This window comes from Acipenser ruthenus, chromosome 2, assembly GCF_902713425.1.
Source record: "Acipenser ruthenus chromosome 2, fAciRut3.2 maternal haplotype, whole genome shotgun sequence".
NCBI classification, from domain to species: domain Eukaryota; kingdom Metazoa; phylum Chordata; class Actinopteri; order Acipenseriformes; family Acipenseridae; genus Acipenser; species Acipenser ruthenus.
In genome coordinates, this window is record NC_081190.1 from 23,246,897 (window position 1) to 23,269,465 (window position 22,569).

General features: G+C 36.6%; 1 protein-coding gene across 1 annotated transcript in view; it reads right to left on the reverse strand.

Moving 5' to 3' along the window:
• Positions 1–22,569, reverse strand: part of LOC117408601 (A disintegrin and metalloproteinase with thrombospondin motifs 19-like) — a 117,029-nt gene that overhangs the window by 90,159 nt on the left and 4,301 nt on the right. Inside the window, exons 3-7 of the mRNA XM_058992319.1 lie at positions 19,565–19,727; positions 15,932–16,104; positions 14,263–14,346; positions 12,933–13,087; positions 12,637–12,680 (exon numbers count right to left, since the gene is read on the reverse strand). Coding sequence (XP_058848302.1) covers positions 12,637–12,680; positions 12,933–13,087; positions 14,263–14,346; positions 15,932–16,104; positions 19,565–19,727 — 619 coding nt within the window. The remainder of the gene's footprint in view (positions 1–12,636; positions 12,681–12,932; positions 13,088–14,262; positions 14,347–15,931; positions 16,105–19,564; positions 19,728–22,569) is intronic.

A 22,569-nucleotide genomic window follows, 5' to 3' on the forward strand; every position in this document is an offset into this window, starting at 1 on the left:
TTACATGAAATTCCATACATCATCACTTGTTTAAATACACATCTATCACATGCTTGCATTTACAGGGCCTTCAGTTTCAGACTACAGTCTGCATTCTCCCAGGATCAAAATCTGACTTTAATCTTTAAAATCTGCTCAATACATCAAGTGCAATTAATGTGGTGTGCCTTTACTCCTAAATACAGTTGAGCTTTTACATAAAAGACACATAAAAAAAAAACAGACTACTGGATGTAAATCAGCCAGATACTACTAACAGGCTAGTCCATGTTTATTTCATGCTTATTAATTTCATGTGTAAAGAACTGTCTAGTTTAAGAAGCCTGCTGTGTCTTTAGCGCCTGCTGTATCATGCTAAAGAAAATCATTTCTACCCTTTCTATATATCTGGGCTTTGACTTCCTGTAGCTTAACAGCACACCTGGAATCGATCCAAGGGTAAAACATTTGGGACGAATAAAGTCTTTGTTATATAAAAGCCATCTTAATCTACTTGCTGCCCTGCAACATTTCACTCTGGTGTGGTACCTGTAATGTTAGGATTGCTGCAAGACCCTTCTGAAACATTAACTTAGTATTGTGGCTCCATTTCAGAACAGAACATTTTTTACATGGATCAGCGCACTGTCACTTCCAGGTGTAATCAGCACTTTCCTTTCCTGTTCCCTTGCCCTTTGCCAGGCATTTTTGATTCATCCAGGAACATCCTTGCTTGAACAAAAGTTATTGTATTTCTTGCTCTTATTGTATTACTTGTATTGTAACACTTGAAATGTATTTGCTTACGATTGTAAGTCGCCCTGGATAAGGGCGTCTGCTAAGAAATAAATAATAATAATAATAATAATAATAATAACATCCAATCCATTGTATCTAAGCCTAATCCTAACCTTAAATCACAATTTTACCCCAAACCTTTAACTTAATTAAACCTTAAAGTCACCTTAGAAACGTTCAGTCAGTCAGTCAGTCCCCCAGTGGATCAATTTAAATGGTATTTCTCTATAAATTGAATGCTATGTTGGATGTTCCTGTAGCATTTAGAACCAGACAAATCTACTGTACAACTATCTGATGGCAGCACTGCATGCTGATGTTCAGTGGGTTAAAAGTATTCCTGGTGGCAGTTTCTCCTGCTTCAAGCTGGAGCTGCAGGACAAACTGGCTAACGTCCTCATTGAGACACTGTATGTATTATTTATAAAAGTAATCCCTACAAAAATATATTTTGGTATTTTGTTTCTTGAATTAATTGTAGCTTATTACTGTTTCTGCTATTTTGTTTATTTTTTAGCTATCTTAAGGTTTTCTGTCAATGGCCAAAAATCTGTGTCTGCCTTTTTTCTACAATCCAGAACGTGAATTAGTCTGTTCTTTATTGCAATGCCCACGTGTATTTCTCTGGAATTTTGATGTGGTGAAGCATTTGGAGCTGTGACAGGAATCGGGTACAAAACCACCTCAGTGAATGCTAAATAAGTAATGGTCTACAGCTATGGCCAGAAGTTTTGCATCACCTTAGAATTTTAATAATAAATACGTAAGCCACAGATGCTTAAATGCAGTGGTAGTCCTGATCGTAAAATACTGTTATTTTAATTCAAAGGCCATTACACGTACCACCACACAGCAGATAAACTGGGCACCCTCACGAAACGATCACTTCTCAACTATACTGTAGTAAAATAGGATTCTGCAGCCTTGAGTAAACAGAATCATGATCATATAACAAGTTGCTTACTCAGTGACTAAGCACCATTGACATTTGTATACTGTATTTAAAATGCTGATGTGTGGAGGTGCTTTTTCTAATTGTAATGTGATGTGGCCGAGGGCAGTGTAAATGATCAGGCTGGAGTCTTGATTTACAGTTTAAAACCGGTGTTGGTTTTATTTCTTACAGTGCAGTGCGGAAACAACTGCTAATAAAACAAAAACAAAATAAGCCTAGCTCTCAGCTGGAGCACTAACTAAACAATACTTTGTGTGGTCCCTGTCTGACGTCAGGACGGATAAGCCATTTACCCAACTAAACAAATACAAATCAAAACAAATCAAATTATATGTTCCCCCCAGAACTACACATATACTGTGATTACTTTACTTATTTGCACAGTATCGTACTGGAACAAACAGATCTCTTACTCTTTAGTTTTTATTTCTTTCTCTTACTTCTGCATTGCACACAGGCTTCCACATCTAGTGGTCAACCCATTACACTGCAGGGAACAAAGCTCTTATTCTCATACTAACATACTGATTCTGCAGCACTTTTAAGAATCAGCCGCTTACAAGAATCAAATCAGCCGGGACGGATGTGATTCTTATAAACAGAGTGCACTGTATATGGAAAACTACAAAGCGGTATGTCATATGTCATTCAATATGTTAACGTAACATTATTCAGCAGGTTTCATTTCGACTTTATGAAGCAAAATGTGTTAATTTTATAAGGTGTTGCAAAACTTTGGACATATCTGTACATTATTTTGGTGTTTATAGGATAAACAGGTTATATTTATTTTGTTATATTTTATATTCAACATCCCTAAGGACATAAACAACATAGGGAATGTGGCAGTGTGCCCCGCCCGTGTGTATTTTATGTTTATATGTTGCATGTGGTGTGTTAATGTTGGTGTATAGGTATTGGTGCATGGGATATAATGGGGCTATGTTGAGCATGAGTGATTTAAAATGTATATTTGTATTTAGACACGAGGATGGCAGTCACTTCACATGCAGGTAAAGGGTGTATATTATGGAAGCACGGGAAGCACAATTAGTTCACTTGCAGATGTACCGAGATTCCAACTGAATGACTGATAAGCAATCGAGTCTCGGTACAGCTGCATTAAAGATGCAGTGTTTCACTCACTCGGGGTTGTGTGTTCATGAGTGGAGGACGGGTATGGAGAGGAGATTAAAATAAGAATAAGAAAAAAACAGAAACAATACTTGTTTGTGTAGCGTTCGTCCACCGTTTGTTTGTCTGTTTTGGCCACCGCGCCGTTTGTTTTGTTCAGTGTTTTGTTTTCTGTTTAAACCTTTTATTTGCAATAAACCGGCGCAAGCAAGAGCATTCACTATTTCACCCAGCAGTACTGTATGTTTCTTCCGGGTCTGACATCACCGCTCAAGCCATCCTGTGACAGGGGGAAATGTAAGGGTCTCTGCTTTGACAGTGCAGTTACTTTGTAATACTGTTTTTGTATGGTACCCACAATCGAACTTGACAATATAATTATATAATACAATTATTACTATCTCAACCCGTTTGAGCATCCAGAAATCAAAAACTCCCATGACTACAATGTGGAAGTCATATTCGATCAAAAACAAAATTGAAGGGTACCGTCAGATTTTCTTAAAGAGTAAGTAGTGTGTTTCTGAAAAATATAGTGTTACCTGTTTGACAATGTGGGCAATAATCCTTACACTATCAGTGCACTAGAGTGGACATTTTGAATTTTGGACATTTAAGGGCAGGGTCAATCGCTTTCTCACGATAAAAGTAGCTGTAAAAACCCATGTAAACCAGAGCAGGAATCGTGCTTGTGGCTCACGAGGTTTTAGCAGTCAAGATCCAGTTTTTCTGACTTAATATCAGGTAATCTAAAGCAGAAAGGCCATACAAAACATAGACCCCCCCCCCCCCCCTCAGCACACACACACACACACACACACACACACACTGTGCATTTATGGACTACTTCAACACTAGAACCGCTGCGGTTATACTCATACCTACAACCACCGGTACATTTTAAACAGCCTGCAGCTTTGCAGTTTCCTTGTCAAAATGTTTCTGCTGAAGCGCTGTGGCTAGCTTCAAGATTAAATCTCTCCTACCTTGTACAAAACAAAGGAATTGATGGCTGCTAAGTCCAGTCGAGATAACAACAGGCTTGTATAATATATATATATATATATATATATATATATATATATATATATATATATATATATATATATATATATATATATATTAGGGAGGCATCTGATTGGCCCCAAATTTATTCTGCAGCATGACAATGACCCCAAACATACAGCGAAAGTCATTAAGAACTATCTTCAGCGTAAAGAAGAACAAGGAGTCCTGGAAGTGATGGTATGGCCCCCACAGAGCCCTGATCTCAACATCATCGAGTCTGTCTGGGATTACATGAAGAGAGAGAAGCAACTGAGCCTGCCTAAATCCACAGAAGAACTGCTGAGTTCCTTCAAAAACTGTGTGCAAGTGTACCTAGAAGAATTGATGCTGCTTTGAAGGCAAAGGGTGGTCACACCAAATATGGATTTGATTTAGATTTTTCTTCTGTTCACTCACTTTGCATTTAGTTAATTGATAAATATAATCTATTAAAATGTCTATTTTTGAAAGCATTCTTACTTTACAGCATTTTTTCACACCTGCCTAAAACTTTTGCACAGTACTGTATATATAAATAAAACTGAATATTGTAGGTTATATTCAAAATCAAAACATGTATTGTAAAAGGCGGTTCTAGTGTTAATGAAATATAACTTTTAGATGTTCCACAAACACACACACACACACAAATACAAATTCTAAGTAGTAAAACTTGTAGAAATTATATTTTATATAATTGTGTGTGTGTGTGTGTGTGTGTGTGTGTGTGTTAGAAAGGTAACCAGACAAACAAGTAGCTAATGCGTGGCGTAATTCAGAATGTGCGCGACAACACGTGAATTCATTTCTCTTGTTAAATGTTTTTATCTTCATGGCAAGGTATGAAGCTCTCCTCATGATATTCAGAGTCGTTCTTTACCTACTTAGTAAGCAGACATGGGCATTTAAATTTTCCCTCCCCTAAATTACTATTAATTGAGTAATCCAAATTAGTACGGATGATTTTTTTTTCGTAAATCAGAGCTACATAGCAACGCATTTCCTGAAAAGTACGGCAAACAGGTCGTGAGGAAAACTGTCCTGACCTGTGCATGTAAACGCTGCCATTGTTCAGCTTGTACACTGAAACGTGTACATGGTGCTACTCAACCGTTCTGTTATTATATGATCTTGAATTTATAAAACATTAGTTTGTTCCACACTTATTCGCATTCATTCTCAACTCTAATTCATCATCAACAGACACTTAAGATGTCAACCAACCATCTAGTTAAAATGATGTGCAGTATATGTTAAAGCTGATATGACACATTATGTGGAAATACATGAAGCAAGTTTCGTATAAACATTCGTTTAAACTCTGTGATGGATTACAACCTTGCCTGACCCAAGTTCTTTGAGAACAAACAAAAAAAGTTGAAACCATATGGAGAAAAATGTCTTCTCATGAAAAAATGGCTGTGGTAACCCTAAGGCACTTTTCAGACACATCAGATAGAATATGCTTATACCAATGATATTTATTCTGGATTTTAACGTCTGCAGTTTGCAACCTTAGGTGGTCTTCCTTTATGTGGAGGCCACTGTGAAAAAAGGAGGAAAGAGTAGGCGCAGCCAGGTAGCAATATACTGTATGTGATAACAACTCTCCCAATATGAATAGCAAGGCTTCTCAAAACTGTCGACATCTTTAATATATATACAATTACATTTTAACAATACCACACAGAACAAAATAGATTGATGGTAGTTTAAACAACAGAATGACATTCATCTTTCTCATATATTACGACATTGCAATAATATAATGGAAACTATAATACGATCCAAAATGGAAAATTACCAATATATATGGTAACAGTATCCTGGGAGACAGTCAGCATGGTTTTAAGGAAACCTTAAACGAACCTGCTTGATTTTTTTGAGGATGCAACATCGACAATGGATAATTGCAAAGCATACGACATGGTTTATTTAGATTTCCAGAAAGCTTTTGACAAAGTCCTGCATAAAAGATTAATTCTCAAACTGAACGCAGTAGGGATTCAAGGAAATGCATGCACATGGATTAGGGAGTGGTTAACATGTAGAAAACAGAAAGTACTGATTAGAGGAGAAACCTCAAAATGGAACGAGGTAACCAGTGGTGTACCACAGGAATCAGTATTAGGTCCTCTGCTATTCCTAATCTACATTAATGATTTAGATTCTGGTATAGTAAGCAAACTTGTTAAATTTGCAGACGACACAAAAATAGGAGGAGTGGCAAACACTGTTGCAGCAGCAAAGGTCATTCAAAATATATATACTGTATATAAAGAAACAAGGACCAGGGGTCACAAATGGAGATTAGATAAAGGGGCATTCAGAATAGAAAATAGAAGGCACTATTTTACACAGAGAATTGTGAGGGTCTGGAACCAACTCCCCAGTAATGTTGTTGAAGCTGACACCCTGGGATCATTCAAGAAGCTGCTTGATGAGATTCTGGGATCAATAAGCTACTAACAACCAAACGAGCAAGATGGGCTGAATGGCCTCCTCTCGTTTGTAAACTTTCTTATGTTCTTATGTTCTTAAAATGATCTAGACAGCATTCAGAACTGGGCAGACACATGGCAAAAGTATAAGTGTAAGGTACTGCACGCAGGCAATAAAAGTGTGCATTATAAATATCATATGGGAGATGTAGAGCTGTATCAAGAAGGATAAACTTGTTTAAGTCCAATCATTTTGTTGGAAAAAAAATAACTCACGAATGTTTGACTTTTGGCAATCTGGTGTTTGTAACTGATTTGGGAAGATATATTCAAAATGCATTACATAGTTACGAGTTACAGTCCAGACAAAGGTATAAGTGAATGAATGTGATAGGTATACTTGATCAGGCATACTTTTGCTTGAAATAAGGTGGTTCAACGTGTGAATCTCAGCTTAGTTCAGCAAATGGATGCTGTTTCATGCACAAAAAGAAGGCAGTATCTCCATGAAATCTGTGTCCATATAAAGTGTTTTATGAAGTATACACTGAGAGAAACCAAGGCTGGAAATAATGGGGAAAGAGCATGAACTTTCAGCCTTTCACTGCACCAAAATGTTTTTTACTTGAGAATTTTATTGCTAGTCATCAATCTTTCAATAACTACTAGCTAACACGGGTTTTCAGGCTGATCAAACTCATGTGTTGACAGTGGTGGCATAGAATTTCTTACTCTTCAAAGGTAGCTCAAAATGCATCACAATTACTTCAGAACAGCTGGGGTTTCCGTAGAAACTTGGGATGGCTACACTCAACACTCTATTAATATTAAAACAGTATAAGCAGTGGAACTATCCTGTGTTGCATGACTCATACTGAAACCAATACATCTTCATTACGGATCATTCAGAAATGTACTTACATGCTTATTTGGTAATTACATTACAGTTAGATTCTCACTTCCATTCACATCTATGAAACAGAGCAGTACGGTTTTCTGTCTATGAACCGACTGCATTGCTGTGCTCCCAGCAGTCGGATTAGCTGACTTTATACAACACTGAAGGGCGTTTCCGTCGTTCGGAGCACAGATAGCCATTCATTTACTGTATTGTGCAGGAGCTGCATAAATCCAGACCAGCCATTTAAATACCAGAGTACATATCCTCAACCATGCTGTTATACTGCAAATTGTGTAATTATACCTGCTTTACAATTCAATAGACATTTTACTGTAGATGTGCCACAGTTTTGTTCAAATGCTGTTTTTTTTCGTTACTGAAGTTCTTGGCTCTGCTAATTCTGCCTTATGTAATTATTGCTGAGGGAGCTAGGCACTGCAACCGTATTATTCCATGTATAAACTGACTGCTCTGCTAATAAGCAGCTGAGTTGCTATATTGAACCTTTGGAAAATGAGTTGTAACTCACAGCTTCCTTGGCTTTTAAACTGCAGATAGAGCATTGATTTCTTGTGATGTAGCCTTCTCCAACAAACATGGTCAACAACGTGACTCTCCAAATAATATAACTACTGATAAGATAACCAGCAGGATGGTCTTCCATGCCTTGCACACCTTCTATGATTATACCAAAAAATTACATGTTAAAAATAATAATGGTTTAAAGCAATTTTTTCTAATCTTAATTTGATAATTGATTTGTTAATCCTTCACATTTAGATAGTCTTCTGTGAATCTGGGTTAGAGTAACAAGCATATTTCCATTGCCTTATCCATGAAGCCCATATACTTATGGATCTACCAGACAGTCAAAGATTTTGCTAATTTATACAACTTTTATGCAACTCTACTTGCACTGCAAAAATCTTGCACATATTCGCAAGTCTGTGGAATTCAAAAGTGTTGGGGAAGTGGTAATATTGAAGGGCTGTGGAAATGAATACATTTAAATGAATCTAAACAGGAAATTAATCGCATCTCAGGCTACACCCAACTGATGCAATGTGTTTGCTTAAAAAGGTGAGACAATGGCTCAAAGTGTTCATAAGCATAGAAAGGGCAACATTACTGAAACATGTATTATAATAGTAGCTCACAATGTTTTAGAAGATGAAGACAAGTTGTTTAGAAAGGAAAAAACTAAAAAATCCCAGTTGAGAAAAATACGATTTGGCACTGAACAATGTGGAACGTATTAAAAACTATACCACATGATTACTACGTCACTATAGTCTATATACAGTGCATGTAGAAAGTCTTCACCCCCTTGAACTTTTTTCACATTTTCTTGTGTTAGTGCCTCAGTTTCATGCATTTAAATGATGATTTTTTTCCACTTATCTACACACCATACTCCACACTGTTAAGGGGAGGTAAAAAAAATATATATTAAAAATACAAAACTAAAAGATCATACTTGGATAAGTCTCTATCCCCCCTGAGTTAATACTTGGTGGAAGCACCTTTGGCAGCAATTACAGCTGTGAGTCTGTTGGGATAGGTGTCTACCAACTTTGCACACCTAGATTTGGCAATATTTGACCATTCTTCTTTACAGAACTGTTCAAGCTCTGTCAAGTTCCTTGGGGAGCTTTGATGGACAGCAATCTTCAAGTCATGCCATAAATTTTCGATTGGATTTAGGTCGGGGCTCTGACTAGGCCACTCAAGGACATTTACCTTTTTGTTCCTTAGCCACTCCAGTGTAGCTTTGGCTGTGTGTTTTGGGTCGTTGTCATGCTGAAAGGTGAACTTCCGTCCCAGTTTCAGCTTTCTTGCAGAGGGCAGCAGGTTTTCCTCAAGGACTTCTCTGTACTTAGCTCCATTAATTTCCCCTTCTATCCTGACAAATGCCCCAGTCCCTACCGATGAGAAACATCCCCATAACATGATGCTGCCACCACCACCATGCTTCACAGTAGGGATGGTGTTCTTTGGGTGATGCGTTGTGTTGGGTTTGCGCCAAAAAGTTCCATTTTAGTTTTGTCAGCTTTCTTGAGTAATGGCTTCCTTCTTGCCACCCTACCATACAGGCCAGATTTGTGGAGTGCTTGGGATATTGTTGTCACATGCACACTTTGACCAGTCTTGGCCATAAAAGCCTGTAGCTCTTGCGAAGTTGCCATTGGCCTCTTGGTAGCCTCTCTGATCAGTCTTCTTGCTCGGTCATCCAGTTTGGTGGGACGGCCTGATCTAGGCAGTGTGCCATACACCTTCCACTTCTTAAAAATCGTCTTGACCATGCTCCAAGGGATATTCAAGGCCTTTGATATTTTTTTATACCCATCCCCTGATCTGTGCCTTTCAACAGCTTTGTCCCGGAGTTCTTTTGAAAGCGTCTTGGTGCTCATGGTTGAGTCTTTGCTTTGAAATGCACTACCCAGCAGAGGGAACCTACAGGAACTGCTGAATTTATCCTGAAATCATGTGAATCACTACAATTTAACACAGGTGGAGGCCACTTAACTTGGTGTGTGATTTTGAAGGTGATTGGTTACACCTGAGCTAATTTAGGATTGCTATTACAAGGAGGGTGGACATTTATCCAACCAAGCTATTTCAGTTTTTATTTTTAATTAATTTTCTACACATTTCTAGAATATTTTTTTCACTTGGAAGTTGTAGCGTAGGATGTGTAGATAAATTTAAAAAAAAACTATTTTAATGCATTTTAATTCCAGGCTATAAGGCAACAAAAGGTGAACATTTTGAAAGGGGGTGTAGACTTTCTATAGGCACTGTATAAAAAATATTAGCATTTTCATATTTTTTAATCAATCAAAATACTCCAGGACCAAGACAAACCTTTCTGGATGGGGTGCTAAATCAATGTGAAATGTCTAATTATACTACACGATTAAAGAATTATGAACTCATATAATGATAATATACTGACAATCCTGTGGTAGTTCAAGACGTTTTACACTGTTTTAGGGTCTGGGCAGTTTTGTCTTCGCATGGTTTTCATCCACTCTCCAGATAACGTAATGCTCTTTCAACTGTTCCACGAGTTAAAGATAATATTAAAAAATGATACAACAATTAGTGAATGTGTCATTTTTTATAGATATTTAACCATGAAAATAATTAAATTTTGTATATTTAGCGACTGTATCTCTCAGTTTTCTCTTTTTTCCCCCTTGTTGCTGTTGTTCAGTCAGCATTTGAAAATATACATTTTAAAACGCTATCTTGACTACGAACATTCACACAATCAGTCACCCTTTAAATAGTATTTTAGCTTGTTTGCTAATTAGTGGAGTCAAATACATGCAACAAGTTTGCCCCCAACATTGTGATTTGCGGAAAACTTATTTTTTGAATTTTGGTGGACTTGCATAATTATTCACAACTCCTCCAGAATTGAGGAAAAAACCCTTGTGATTAAAAAAAAAAGAAAACATCCCTACAACTGCCCTTGCGAAACTCGCATCTCTTTTGAATATCTGGCCCAATGTGTCTTAAAGAATTTGTTGTTGATAATAAATATTATTAGTTCATTTTTTTGTAGTAAAAAGGTATTCTGATGAAGCAAGGACATGATTATCATCTGTTCACAGAAAACAAAACATTATTGATAAATATTTAGAAATATTTAGAAGATATTAAAATCAAGCAGAACATGCTGTTTTAATGGTTACTAAGCCATTGTCTAAAAGCACATAAATCTGGGTATACTAGGTACATTGTAGAATATTTGCATATTACTCTTGCCAATAATGATTTGAAGAGGATCGCCCATCTCTTTAAAACTAAATTAACACAATGAGTGTGTTTTATTAACTGAAAATATTTCGTAATATAACAGAATTCTAGGTTTTGGTTATGATAGAAACCTTTAGCTTTTAAAGTGCATAAGGAACATTTCATCCTGGAACCCTTTATGGTGCATGCCTAGATAAGATCTACTATGCAAGAACTAAATTGTTTAACTTGACAAGCTCTTACATGTTTGCTGATAATTCGAGGAATTACCGGATTCTATTTAGGCTACCATGCATTTCAACAAAGAGCACATCTAGATAAAATTCCCTTTATACTGTGTGGATTTTTATTTCCTGAATGTCATTATTGAACATCAACAAGCTACTGTAGATTTACAGCCTTCAACCAATTCTAAAAATGTACTGCGCTCCAGGAATGCTGAGTTTTCTGATAGTGTGAAATGTTTCTGTGTGACCTTCAGAAATGAGCTTTCAACCTAAATAAATAGTGTGGTAAAATTATTTTCTACCTGCAACAGTGAATGAATGATTCTCTATCTTTTTTTTTTTTTTTTTTTTTTTTTTTTTTAATAAGCATCCTTTTTGCTTATATCTACTTATAACAATACATTTGGACAGGCTAATTGCCATAGCAATTTTATACTCCTACTGATTAAGGGAAATTTCAATGCAGCATTAGATGATATTATTATTTCCTCCACTGACTACCTGTGAGGTAAAGCATTCATTGAAGCCAGCCAGAGAAGGAAATACCAGCGGTGTTAATCTCCAACAGCACTGTAATAAAATTCTTAATAAAACAAAGAAAAACAACAAAGTGGTCATTACTCCAGTGAAGCTTACCCCGCTGGACAATTTAATAAAACTCTAACCTTTAAGTTGCTCACGGAAAGGAAGTTTACAAGAGCTGTGCCAAGCCTGTTAACAATGGCTATAATGTCGTTTCAGAGCAAAAGCAGGAGGGAAATTATTTGTTCACTTTTTGGCTATACTTCATTTATTCAGTTATGCATGTTTCCAAAGAGGTCTTGTGCCAATATTGCCAAGGGATGTTTCATGAAAAGAGTTTGCCATAGTTCTAGGCCGCAAGCTCTTCTATCTTTAACTCTGGCGGATCTTACACAGTCACAAAGCAGATAGGAGCCTGGTTCTTTTTCAAACAAAGTTCAAATCGTTAAAAAAAAAAAAAATAATAATTCAGCACCACAGCAAGTGATGTTGGGGTCTGGGAACACAGATATTTTAGGCAGAAGTCACACTTCTGTCCCCGTTCCAGTGAAACTTCAAACAGTTTAAGAGTGACTGGAAATCTTGAATAAGAAAATGTACTGTAATAATCAGTTAAATAAATAAAAACCTTCAATGGGGTTTGAGGGTTAATTCAGTAGCCTGTCATGCCTTTCACTTTTGGATGATTGGGTTCAAATCCAACATATTGAGTTGAGTCCATCCAGCCCCTAGTGGACAGTAGTCCAATTCACAAAACCACCCCATATTTTGGCACGGCTGGCCAATTATTTTAGCAAAATGTCAACAAAACATATACATGTTCAGGTCTTTGAACTGAGAAACCAAAAAAAGCTGGTGTTTACTTACCTACAGTGTCACATGGTTCATCTTTATGTACGCAGAAATCCTTTCTGAAACATAAAAGAAAAACCTCAGTAGAGTCCCAAAGCAGACCCGCAATGATTTATCTGACTAATTTACACATAATTTGTATGGCTCAGTGAGTAACTACAAGGCTTCTTTATTTTATTCAGTGGCACTGCACAGTAAATGGATAGGATTAACATGGATATTTTATCACTCGTCTCTCCAAAAAGCGGATCTTTTTACACCATTGTCTAGTAGCATCACAAACCAAAACAAAATGCAGGATTTTTACAGACCTGGTTATAAATATAGCTGTGTCAACGGACGGTAAATCCTCCCTCCAGCTCGTTGAGAAATCGGTGTGAATGTTCTTCTTTCCAAACTCTTCCTGCTGCCACTTACAGAAACTCTCCAGCATCTTTTCTCCATGGTGCCCGATGTACATGTCAGCCTATGAAATGAAATATACATTACTTGATATAGATTGAGGTTATACAGGGAATTGCTTTTCCAGTGTGTTTAGTTTTTATTTAAGGAGATTTTTATTAACAAAGTCATCATAGCATCATTTCTGTCTACTGAGCGATCTTGTAGATTACCATATTTTTGCCGTTAAGCTATATTCTATACACATTTGACATAGTGGATGTCTCTTGAAATGTGTATTGCTTTTTGATGTCGTTGAAGTTCATGAATCAAAATGGGGACTAGAATTACCTGTAGCCACCACTCCCCATCCTGCTATAGAGGGAGGATATCATATAAGTCATACATAAAGTTGGAGTGCAGTCATTGCATAAAGGCATGTATTTGATAGCATGCATTTGAAATCAGGAGTCTTTGCTTTGGTCACATGGTTATGGTTACGTTTAGTAAAGCAGCGTAAGGCTGCAGTATTTCATTGTCATTTAATAAAAGCATGGTAGCTTAGAGAAACACTTGGTTGAAGCATTGGCAAATACTGCGTAAATGACTTTCATACAGTAAGAGTGGGGGTCAATTAAGGACTTGGATAGAACAAGCCTAGTGGAGTGGAATGAACTTGAATGAACTTGCCCCATTTCATGGTTCTGCATCAGAATCATGCAAAGACACACATTGTTCAAGACCCACTAGTTGCTGCATGTGCCACAGCTGCTAAAATGGTTAAGGTTATAAAGCAGGGGTAATCAACTTTAAACAAAACAAGCCACATATACTATCATGAATTGTTTCTGATTGCACATATTCACTGGTTTTCACACACATGCCAAAACACACAGTGCTTCATGATTATGTACAATATTTCACTTCATTGGTAATTACATAAATGTGTGTCTTACTATAATGCAACCTAAAACTTACAAGATAAAACAGTAAAGGGAGAAATGTTCTTCACCAGGCCAGGGAGATGCAGTATGTCATAAGGGACCTCCCTGATAGTCCTATTTTAAGCAGCCAGCCTGTCTAAATACTGCCATCGCTTAGCTATGGACACTTGGATTACCATCATTTAATCATGTTAAAGCATGCTTTTGAAAAAAAATCATACTAAAATCACTGAGATCATTAAAATACATGTATTTCTGTACCATACTGGTTCCTTGGTTACACACATTATCAAATAAAGACAGAATTCTTTCTTACTGGAGTCTCATGAAGCAGCACAAGCTTTGTCAGTCGAATGTTCATTTGTACTCCAAGGCTCTTGTGTTGAAAGAGATTAAAAACCTATAAGAATCAAAGAGGTTATTATTTCACATAATATAAAATAGACAGAGAGACAGAACTGATTTTACACAAACATGTTTCAGTTCAAACGAACCATTATCAGCATGTCTTATGTTGTTTTAACTTTAAATATGTTTTAACATGCCACTGATAAACTGAAAGGCAAGATACACATTTTCAGAACCCTGGTCGAAGGTAGCAGGAATTGGACAGGAACACAGAAAAGGGGTCATTCCAGGACAAGAGGATATAAAAGGTAATAATTAACATCAGAGAACGAGCTGGTATCCAAGGAACAAATAAGGATGATTTTTTACATACCATCACAGTGGGGCATCACTTATCACAGTTGTTGGTAGCAATTGCATTGTTTGTTTACCTAACAGCCATTTCATATACTGCGTTAGATTTCACTGATGAGGGGATGTTTTTTGCCTTGAAACATTTGGGTTTCATTAATGTACATTTTAACAGTTTTGTATTATTTTGGACCATGTGCATTTGTAGCTGGCACTCACTGGCACAGCTGAAACACAGATGTTGGTACTTTTTGTGGTGCCTTACATGATGTTCACATGAGTTTTAGGTAGTCTTAGGTCATGTGGTCTATGTTTGAAAGATCTCAAAGAGACATATTAGGACACACTGATCTGGAGATTCACTGGCCACAACAATGGAATTAACCATGAAATACTGAAGAAGATAAGAAATTAGTATAAGGAACTACAGTGCTCCCTCGATATTTCAGTTTGATAATTAATCAATTTGGTTAATTCATGGTTAGACTGTGTTAAGAGCAAATTGTAAAGTACAATATTTTACTGTATAAGGGCCCCACTAATTCACTAGATAGTGGAATAAATCTATTTTTTGAACCAAATAAAAAATACTTAGTACAATAATGCCTCATTATATTAATACTATAGTCCTATTCGGATAATGATAATCTGTTTTGGCTAGTATAATTGCTTTTTGGCTAACCAAATGAATAGGTCTCATTAAAAAACAAAAGCGGTCTCTGGGAAAGTAACCTTATGCAGCCCAAGGTTATACATGTGTTAGAAACTTAAAGTGGAAACTTTGCCAAGTTTAATTAAATCAATTGTTTCCACCAAAACTATCTGTGCTCTGCACTGAAATACTGCAGTACACCTGCATGCCGTAATCTGACTACACACTGTATAGCAAAATGCTATTCCATGTAACTGGGAATGCAAGCTCTTTAATACAAAGTATTATCCTTGACTGTAATTGTAGCAGCTCTACTGGATTACAGATCAGCAAAAATGTGCCGTTTAGTATCGTTGTCTTTTGTACCGTCTTTCTTAAACAAACAAGGTACAGCATAGACAGGTACAATTCAGTTATTTGCATGTAAAAAAAATGTTTTCATAGAGCAACAATATTTGGCCATTCAGTGCAATACAAATGACACTTATGGAAGTTGTAGAATGCAGATAACATGGTAATTAAACAATGCAAGAATTATATTAGAATTTCATTGTACGTTAAATGTAACATAACCCACTTTGCGAAACCGTAGCCCAATCCTCCTCTGTTAATGTCAATGAGTCAGAACTCTTACCATATTCATTATTGTGAGGATGAATCTCTTTGCCGCATCAGACCCATGGTAGCTGACCATGGCAGGGTCAGCAACAACCAAGGTCTCCACGTTATATTCATGAGGTAATTTATAGGAGTATCTTTTCCCTCTTCCAATTTCTGTTAACTTTCTGTTCTTGCTTTTCCTTTTATCTGCAAAATAGAATCACTTCATCAAAGCCATATTCACAGTATGTGTTGCTCTCCTCTGCCAACAGCTAAATGCATTGGTTACCCGGTATCTCTGCTTATATGGTAAGCACTAATGATTTTCACCTGGAAGTTTCTAAGCTCAGGATGGAATATTTCATGTGAATATAGGAGCTATTTGATATCCTCTTTGATTTTTAAGATCTATGATTATTGAGGCGGGTCATTTTAATTTGAATTTCCTTTATATATATACAGACGTGCTCAAATTTGTTGGTACCCTTACAGCTCATTGAAATAATGCTTCATTCCTCCTGAAAAGTGATGAAATTAAAAGCTATTTTATCATGTATACTTGCTTGCCTTTGGTATGTCATAGAATAAAGCAAAGAAGCTGTGAAAAGAGATGAATTATTGCTTATTCTACAAAAGATATTCTAAAATGGCCTGGACACATTTGTTGGTACCCCTTAGAAAAGATCATAAATAATTGGATTATAGTGATATTTCAAACTAATTAGTTTCTTTAATTAGTATCACACATGTCTCCAATCTTGTAATCAGTCATTCAGCCTATTTAAATGGAGAAAAGTAGTCACTGTGCTGTTTGGTATCATTGTGTGCACCACACTGAACATGGACCAGAGAAAGCAAAGGAGAGAGTTGTCTGAGGAGATCAGAAAGAAAATAATAGACAAGCATGGTAAAGGTAAAGGCTACAAGACCATCTCCAAGCAGCTTGATGTTCCTGTGACAACAGTTGCAAATATTATTAAGAAGTTTAAGGTCCATGGAACTGTAGCCAACCTCCCTGGGCGCGACCGCAAGAGGAAAATCGACCCCAGATTGAACAGAAGGATACTGTGAATGGTAGAAAAAGAACCAAGGATAACTGCCAAAGAGATACAAGCTGAACTCCAAGGTGAAGGTACGTCAGTTTCTGATCGCACCATCCGTCGCTTTTTGAGCGAAAGTGGGCTCCATGGAAGAAGACCCAGGAGGACTCCACTTTTGAAAGAAAAACATAAAAAAGCCAGACTGGAATTTGCTAAAATGCGTATTGACAAGCCACAATCCTTCTGGGAGAATGTCCTTTGGACAGATGAGTCAAAACTGGAGCTTTTTGGCAAGTCACATCAGCTCTATGTTCACAGACGAAAAAATGAAGCTTTCAAAGAAAAGAACACCATACCCACAGTGAAACATGGAGGAGGCTCGGTTATGTTTTGGGGCTGCTTTGCTGCGCCTGGCACAGAGTGCCTTGAATCTGTGCAGGGCACAATGAAATCTCAAGACTATCAAGGCATTCTGGAGCGAAACGTACTGCCCAGTGTCAGAAAGCTCTGTCTCAGTCGCAGGTCATGGGTCCTCCAACAGGATAATGACCCAAAACACACAGCTAAAAGCACCCAAGAATGGATAAGAACAAAACATTGGACTATTCTGAAGTGGCCTTCTATGAGTCCTGATCTGAATCCTATCGAACATCTATGGAAAGAGCCGAAACTTGCAGTCTGGAGAAGGCACCCATCAAACCTGAGACAGCTGGAGCAGTTTGCTCAGGAAGAGTGGGCCAAACTACCTGTTAACAGGTGCAGAAGTCTCACTGAGAGCTACAGAAAACGTTTGATTGCAGTGATTGCCTCTAAAGGTTGTGCAACAAAAAATTAGGTTAGCGGTCCCATCATTTTTGTCCATGCCATTTTCATTTGTTTTCTTATTTACAATATTATGTTGAATAAAAAATCAAAAGCAAAGTCTGATTTCTATTAAATATGGAATAAACAATGGTGAATGCCAGTTACTTTTGTCATTTTCAAGTTATTTCAGAGAAAATTGTCCATTCTTCGTTTTTTGTGGAGGGGTACCAACAAATTTGAGCACGTCTGTATATAATAACAGTTATTAGTCAGTATATGAAAATCTTCCATAATTTATTATTCATAAAGACCAGGGCTCTTCAACTGGCAGCCCGCGGGCCACGACCAGCCCAGAAGGGACAACTGCCGACAGTCAGCAAAAATGATAAAAATTAACTAAATAAATATGGAAAACAAAAAAACTGAAACAAAAAACAAAAACAGTAACATCGTAAATCAATTTGTGATTAGGGTGTGTGTCTTATTTTTGTATACGGCAAAGCAGCGTGAGCATCACACCACCCCTTAACAGCCACTAAGCCACTCAACGTGGTTCACCCAGCCAGTTCCATTGAGTTAATCTGTGGGTGATTATAGTTTTTTAATCGTGTTGCTAAAAGTTATTTTTTCTGTCTTATTTTGAAGTGATATAAACATGGCTCTCTCTAATCAGTAAGATTCAGTGGGCCAATAAATACCTATTTATTTTACCAACTGTACCTAATGCAAAGCCAGTGTGTTTATTGAGCAATGAATGTGTGTCAGTAGTTAAGGAATGCAATGCGAGAAGGCATTTTGAAACCAAACACGGAGCTTTTGGAAATACGTATCCAGAGGGCTCAGCAGTTAGAAGCTCAAAAGTAGAGCCACTGATCTCTTCCTTGCTTGTGCAACTCTTGTGAGATCTTACACTCAACAAGAGAATGCTACAGTGGCCTTGTTATGTGTGGCTTTGATACTAGCAAAGAAAAATAAGCCGTTCACAGACTCTGAAACTATGAAAGAGCGCATGCTGGCAGTTCTGGACAAGGTAGTCACTGATGCCAAAATAAAATCAAATGTAGTTTCGTCAGTTCAGCAAATTCCTGACCAGTCTGAAAAAAACTTGTCAATTGCAGAAAACAACTCCACAGACAACAGAGACATAGCTCAACTGTTATTTATGTGCGGTTTTTGATGGAAAATGTTTTCGTAAAGAAATGCTAGCTTTATTCCCATTCAAAAGTTACACTAGTGATGAGGTTATTTTTAAAAACATTATTTTTCGATGAGCATGGACTTGACCTGCATACAGTACGTCTTCTAGTTACAGATGGTGCTCCTTTGATGGCAGTAAGGATAAAAGGTCAGATAGTGAGACTGTCTGCTTTTCCTTGCATTGCATTATCCATCAAAGTGTTTTGTACGGCAAACTTTGTTATGAGCTGAAAGAATAAATGGACACAAAACAGAGAAGACTCCATTTATACAGTATACCAAAGTAATAAGGCTTTCAAAGAGTTTACTACAGTCTTTGATTGACTCCTATTTTATTATTAGACAAAAAATTGTAAACACTAGAACAAAACATCTAAGTAATGTAACTAAGGTATTTTAAGCACTCTCAGGATATTTGTTTCTCAGTTTTGTAACATTCATGTGAAATTGTACTCTTTGAAAAAAAATGGAGTTAATTAAAGACTGGAATAGAGCTCAATACGGAATAGTGAATAAGCTGTGTATAACATGGAGCCTTTAGACAATGAGTCTGTTTACGCTGATCTTCTATTGATTATCTGAAATTTGACCTTGAAATACAACTGTAAAGTAAGGTAAAGACCTACCAGGAAGAACCCCACAGTATTTATGTGAAGAATGCTTCTGTGAGACTTTCTCCTCCATTGATCGTTTCCGTCTGTAAACGCGGTGTGCGTGCCCTGTTACTGCCAGTGTGCGATTTAGAGGTTCAATAAATAGAAAGTCCTGATTGAGCTGAATAAATCCCATCTGAAAGTAAGAAAGAGAACAGGATTTAAATCTGAAGAAAATCACCACAAAACTGATTAACAACAAAGGGGTTTTAACCAAGTCATTTTCCATTGTATATCTTAATGTCAAATAGTCAATGTGACTTCAAATGTCATTTGAATTTATTTCTACATTTTCCAAACCAGAAATAAAGAACTCAACATTTAACTGATGGCAATGTAAGTAGTCTTTAAGTTGTGTAATACCACTTCCGGAGTTGAAATCAGAGCATTTTTCTTTGAGTTAAAAAAAGCAGGCTAATCCCAAATTGGAAGGAAAATGTTGCCCACTGTGGTTTATTTAAATTATTTAGCTAAAGTTTACTGGAGTATGCTATGGCAAAACAAAAACAATGTGTATGAAAAGCCTAGTGAAATCATCGTAAAGTAGATAAGTACAGTGCAGTATGAACATTGATACATAGTATAAGCATGGGAAAGCACAGTTAACTGCAAAATTATAAGGGTAGTGTTGTGTTGTTTATTTACTTTGCTTTCATATTATACTCAGTGTATACTGAAACTATATCAGTAGCTATACATTCAAGGTAATTTAATTGTACTGTATATCTAACATATATGTTAGACTTTATAAATGGTCAGATACATGTACGTTCAATCATAAATACAATAATTACTTTTTATGTAATTCTACCTAAATCTCATCAGACCAAATATGCTGAAATGTTAACACTACAGTCAATAAAATACCACTTATACTCTCTTACACATACAGCAGGTTCGATTAACATATTCAAACCCTGTATGGCGATGATATCTAGAGTAGATAATAACACATGTCAGTGTCATGGGCTAAGTGCTGTCCTTCATATGAGATGTAAAACCAAGACCCTGTTTACTTTGAGGATGCTGCAATCCTAAGAGATGTCCTACATTATTAAGGTTATTGAATCCAAAAAGAGGTCACTCCCCTACCTCTGTAATGGACACAGGACCTCTTTGGAAAAGCCCTTCCATGCTAAAATGGCTCTATTACCCCAAATACCTTCAAATAGAACTGTTGAGCAGGCCAGTTCTTACCTGGCTTTTGAACAAAAGCAACGGGGTCAAAACCATAATCACAGGATGTTCTAATGAAAAAAAAAATGAAATGACTATGTGTAAACAACCACGTTGAGACTCTGCATGCATTAAAGCACTCCAGAAGCCAATTCTGAAACTATAACTTTGAGTCTACATGCATTACGTCAGTGAATTCTAATCCCTTATTATCTCTCAATTATTACCTCAATGACCAGTTAATAAAACACAGTCTCCTATTGAAACACAGGAAGCTCACTGGTTGACACTAATTGTTAATACGTTCCCAAATGATGAGCACAACATGTAGCTGTTTCTATAAATCGGCTATTTATGTCAGACTGTGAAATTAACCTTCAGGTAGATTCTGTACATCCAGTGTTTAAGTTAATGTCAAACATATTTTCCTAAAAAACAATGTGTCAGTCATTATGTCTTCACGCTGGTTTTGTTTATTTGTTGCTAAAATTGTCTCCAGGTTACGCACAAAAAAAAAAGATTTTATAACAAAGCATTGTTATTGGGAAGCCTGTAAATGTCAAATCCTTGAGGGTCTATTTTTTCATTCCTTTAAGTCTTAACATGCCATCAAAGATAGGCTTCACAAGAACAATATAATGATTCTTTAGTTCTTAAAACATGCTTATATTGATCTGGTATCATTGATATCACTTCCATTCACACTTTGCCCTGTGACCACAGCATCATCTTCATAACAAAATCACTGTCCAGAGTTTAGCACCGACAGTTTATACATAAAATAGGATTAGCTCCTATGTTAAATAAAGGTTACATTTTGCCAAAATCTATTTTCCATCTAAGTTCTCTGTCCTAACAGTCCAAGTCTTGATAAAACTCAGTAAGACTTTAACTGTTGAAAGAAAGGTCTGTATCAATACGTTAAGCACAACTTTTTCCCATCTACAGTATACAGGTTGTGCCAAAAGTCAGGCATCATATGCAATATTGTTAGTCTCTATAGCTTCTACAGGTGTGACAATTTTTTAAGCAAAGAGGAACACATTTAAATCATTTTGGCGTGTGATGTAGTAGAGGTTTGGGTGCCCAATTTAACAGAGAACATCCTAATGTGCATATATATGATATTGCCTTTGATACCTGACTTAAGGGACACCCTGTAGATTTAAATCTATCCAAAGATATGGTTTCAGTGAAACAAAATAAAGCATATCCACGCTGTCAAGAGATTTCTTTGGTCTTGGGCTCACAGATAATGATAGTATGTGACTACAAACCTAGGCATCCTGATACAGCAGCCTGTATGCAGAGGCTACAGTGAAACCTTTAAATATTTACGTCAAGGGGAATAGGGACATAACTATATAAAATAATATATTTTGAAATATAGCCAATTTTATTGTCCAATTTATTTATAAGTGCGTGCATGTACAATTATTTTTAATCTGATAATGCTAGTAGTAAATTATACACGCACACTGGTATGTGACTTGAATTTTAACTGGACAATCCTTATCAGCCAAAACACCAAAATAAATGAATTCTAATGTGTTGTGAAGCTGGCAAGTTAGATGCATACAAAATATTTTAAAAAAGAAAAATAAACCTGTGTGTGATGTTTGTGTTCCAGTTTGACATTATGAAAAATGTGTGTACATTACAAACTCGAAGAAAACAAGTCACATCATTATGACAGAACTATGTTGTGATAATATTTTCAATGCATTACAATGTACAACTGTGAGTCCGAATTCATCAATCTGTCAAGCGTGGGTTGATAGAATAGTCAGGGAGTCCCCTGC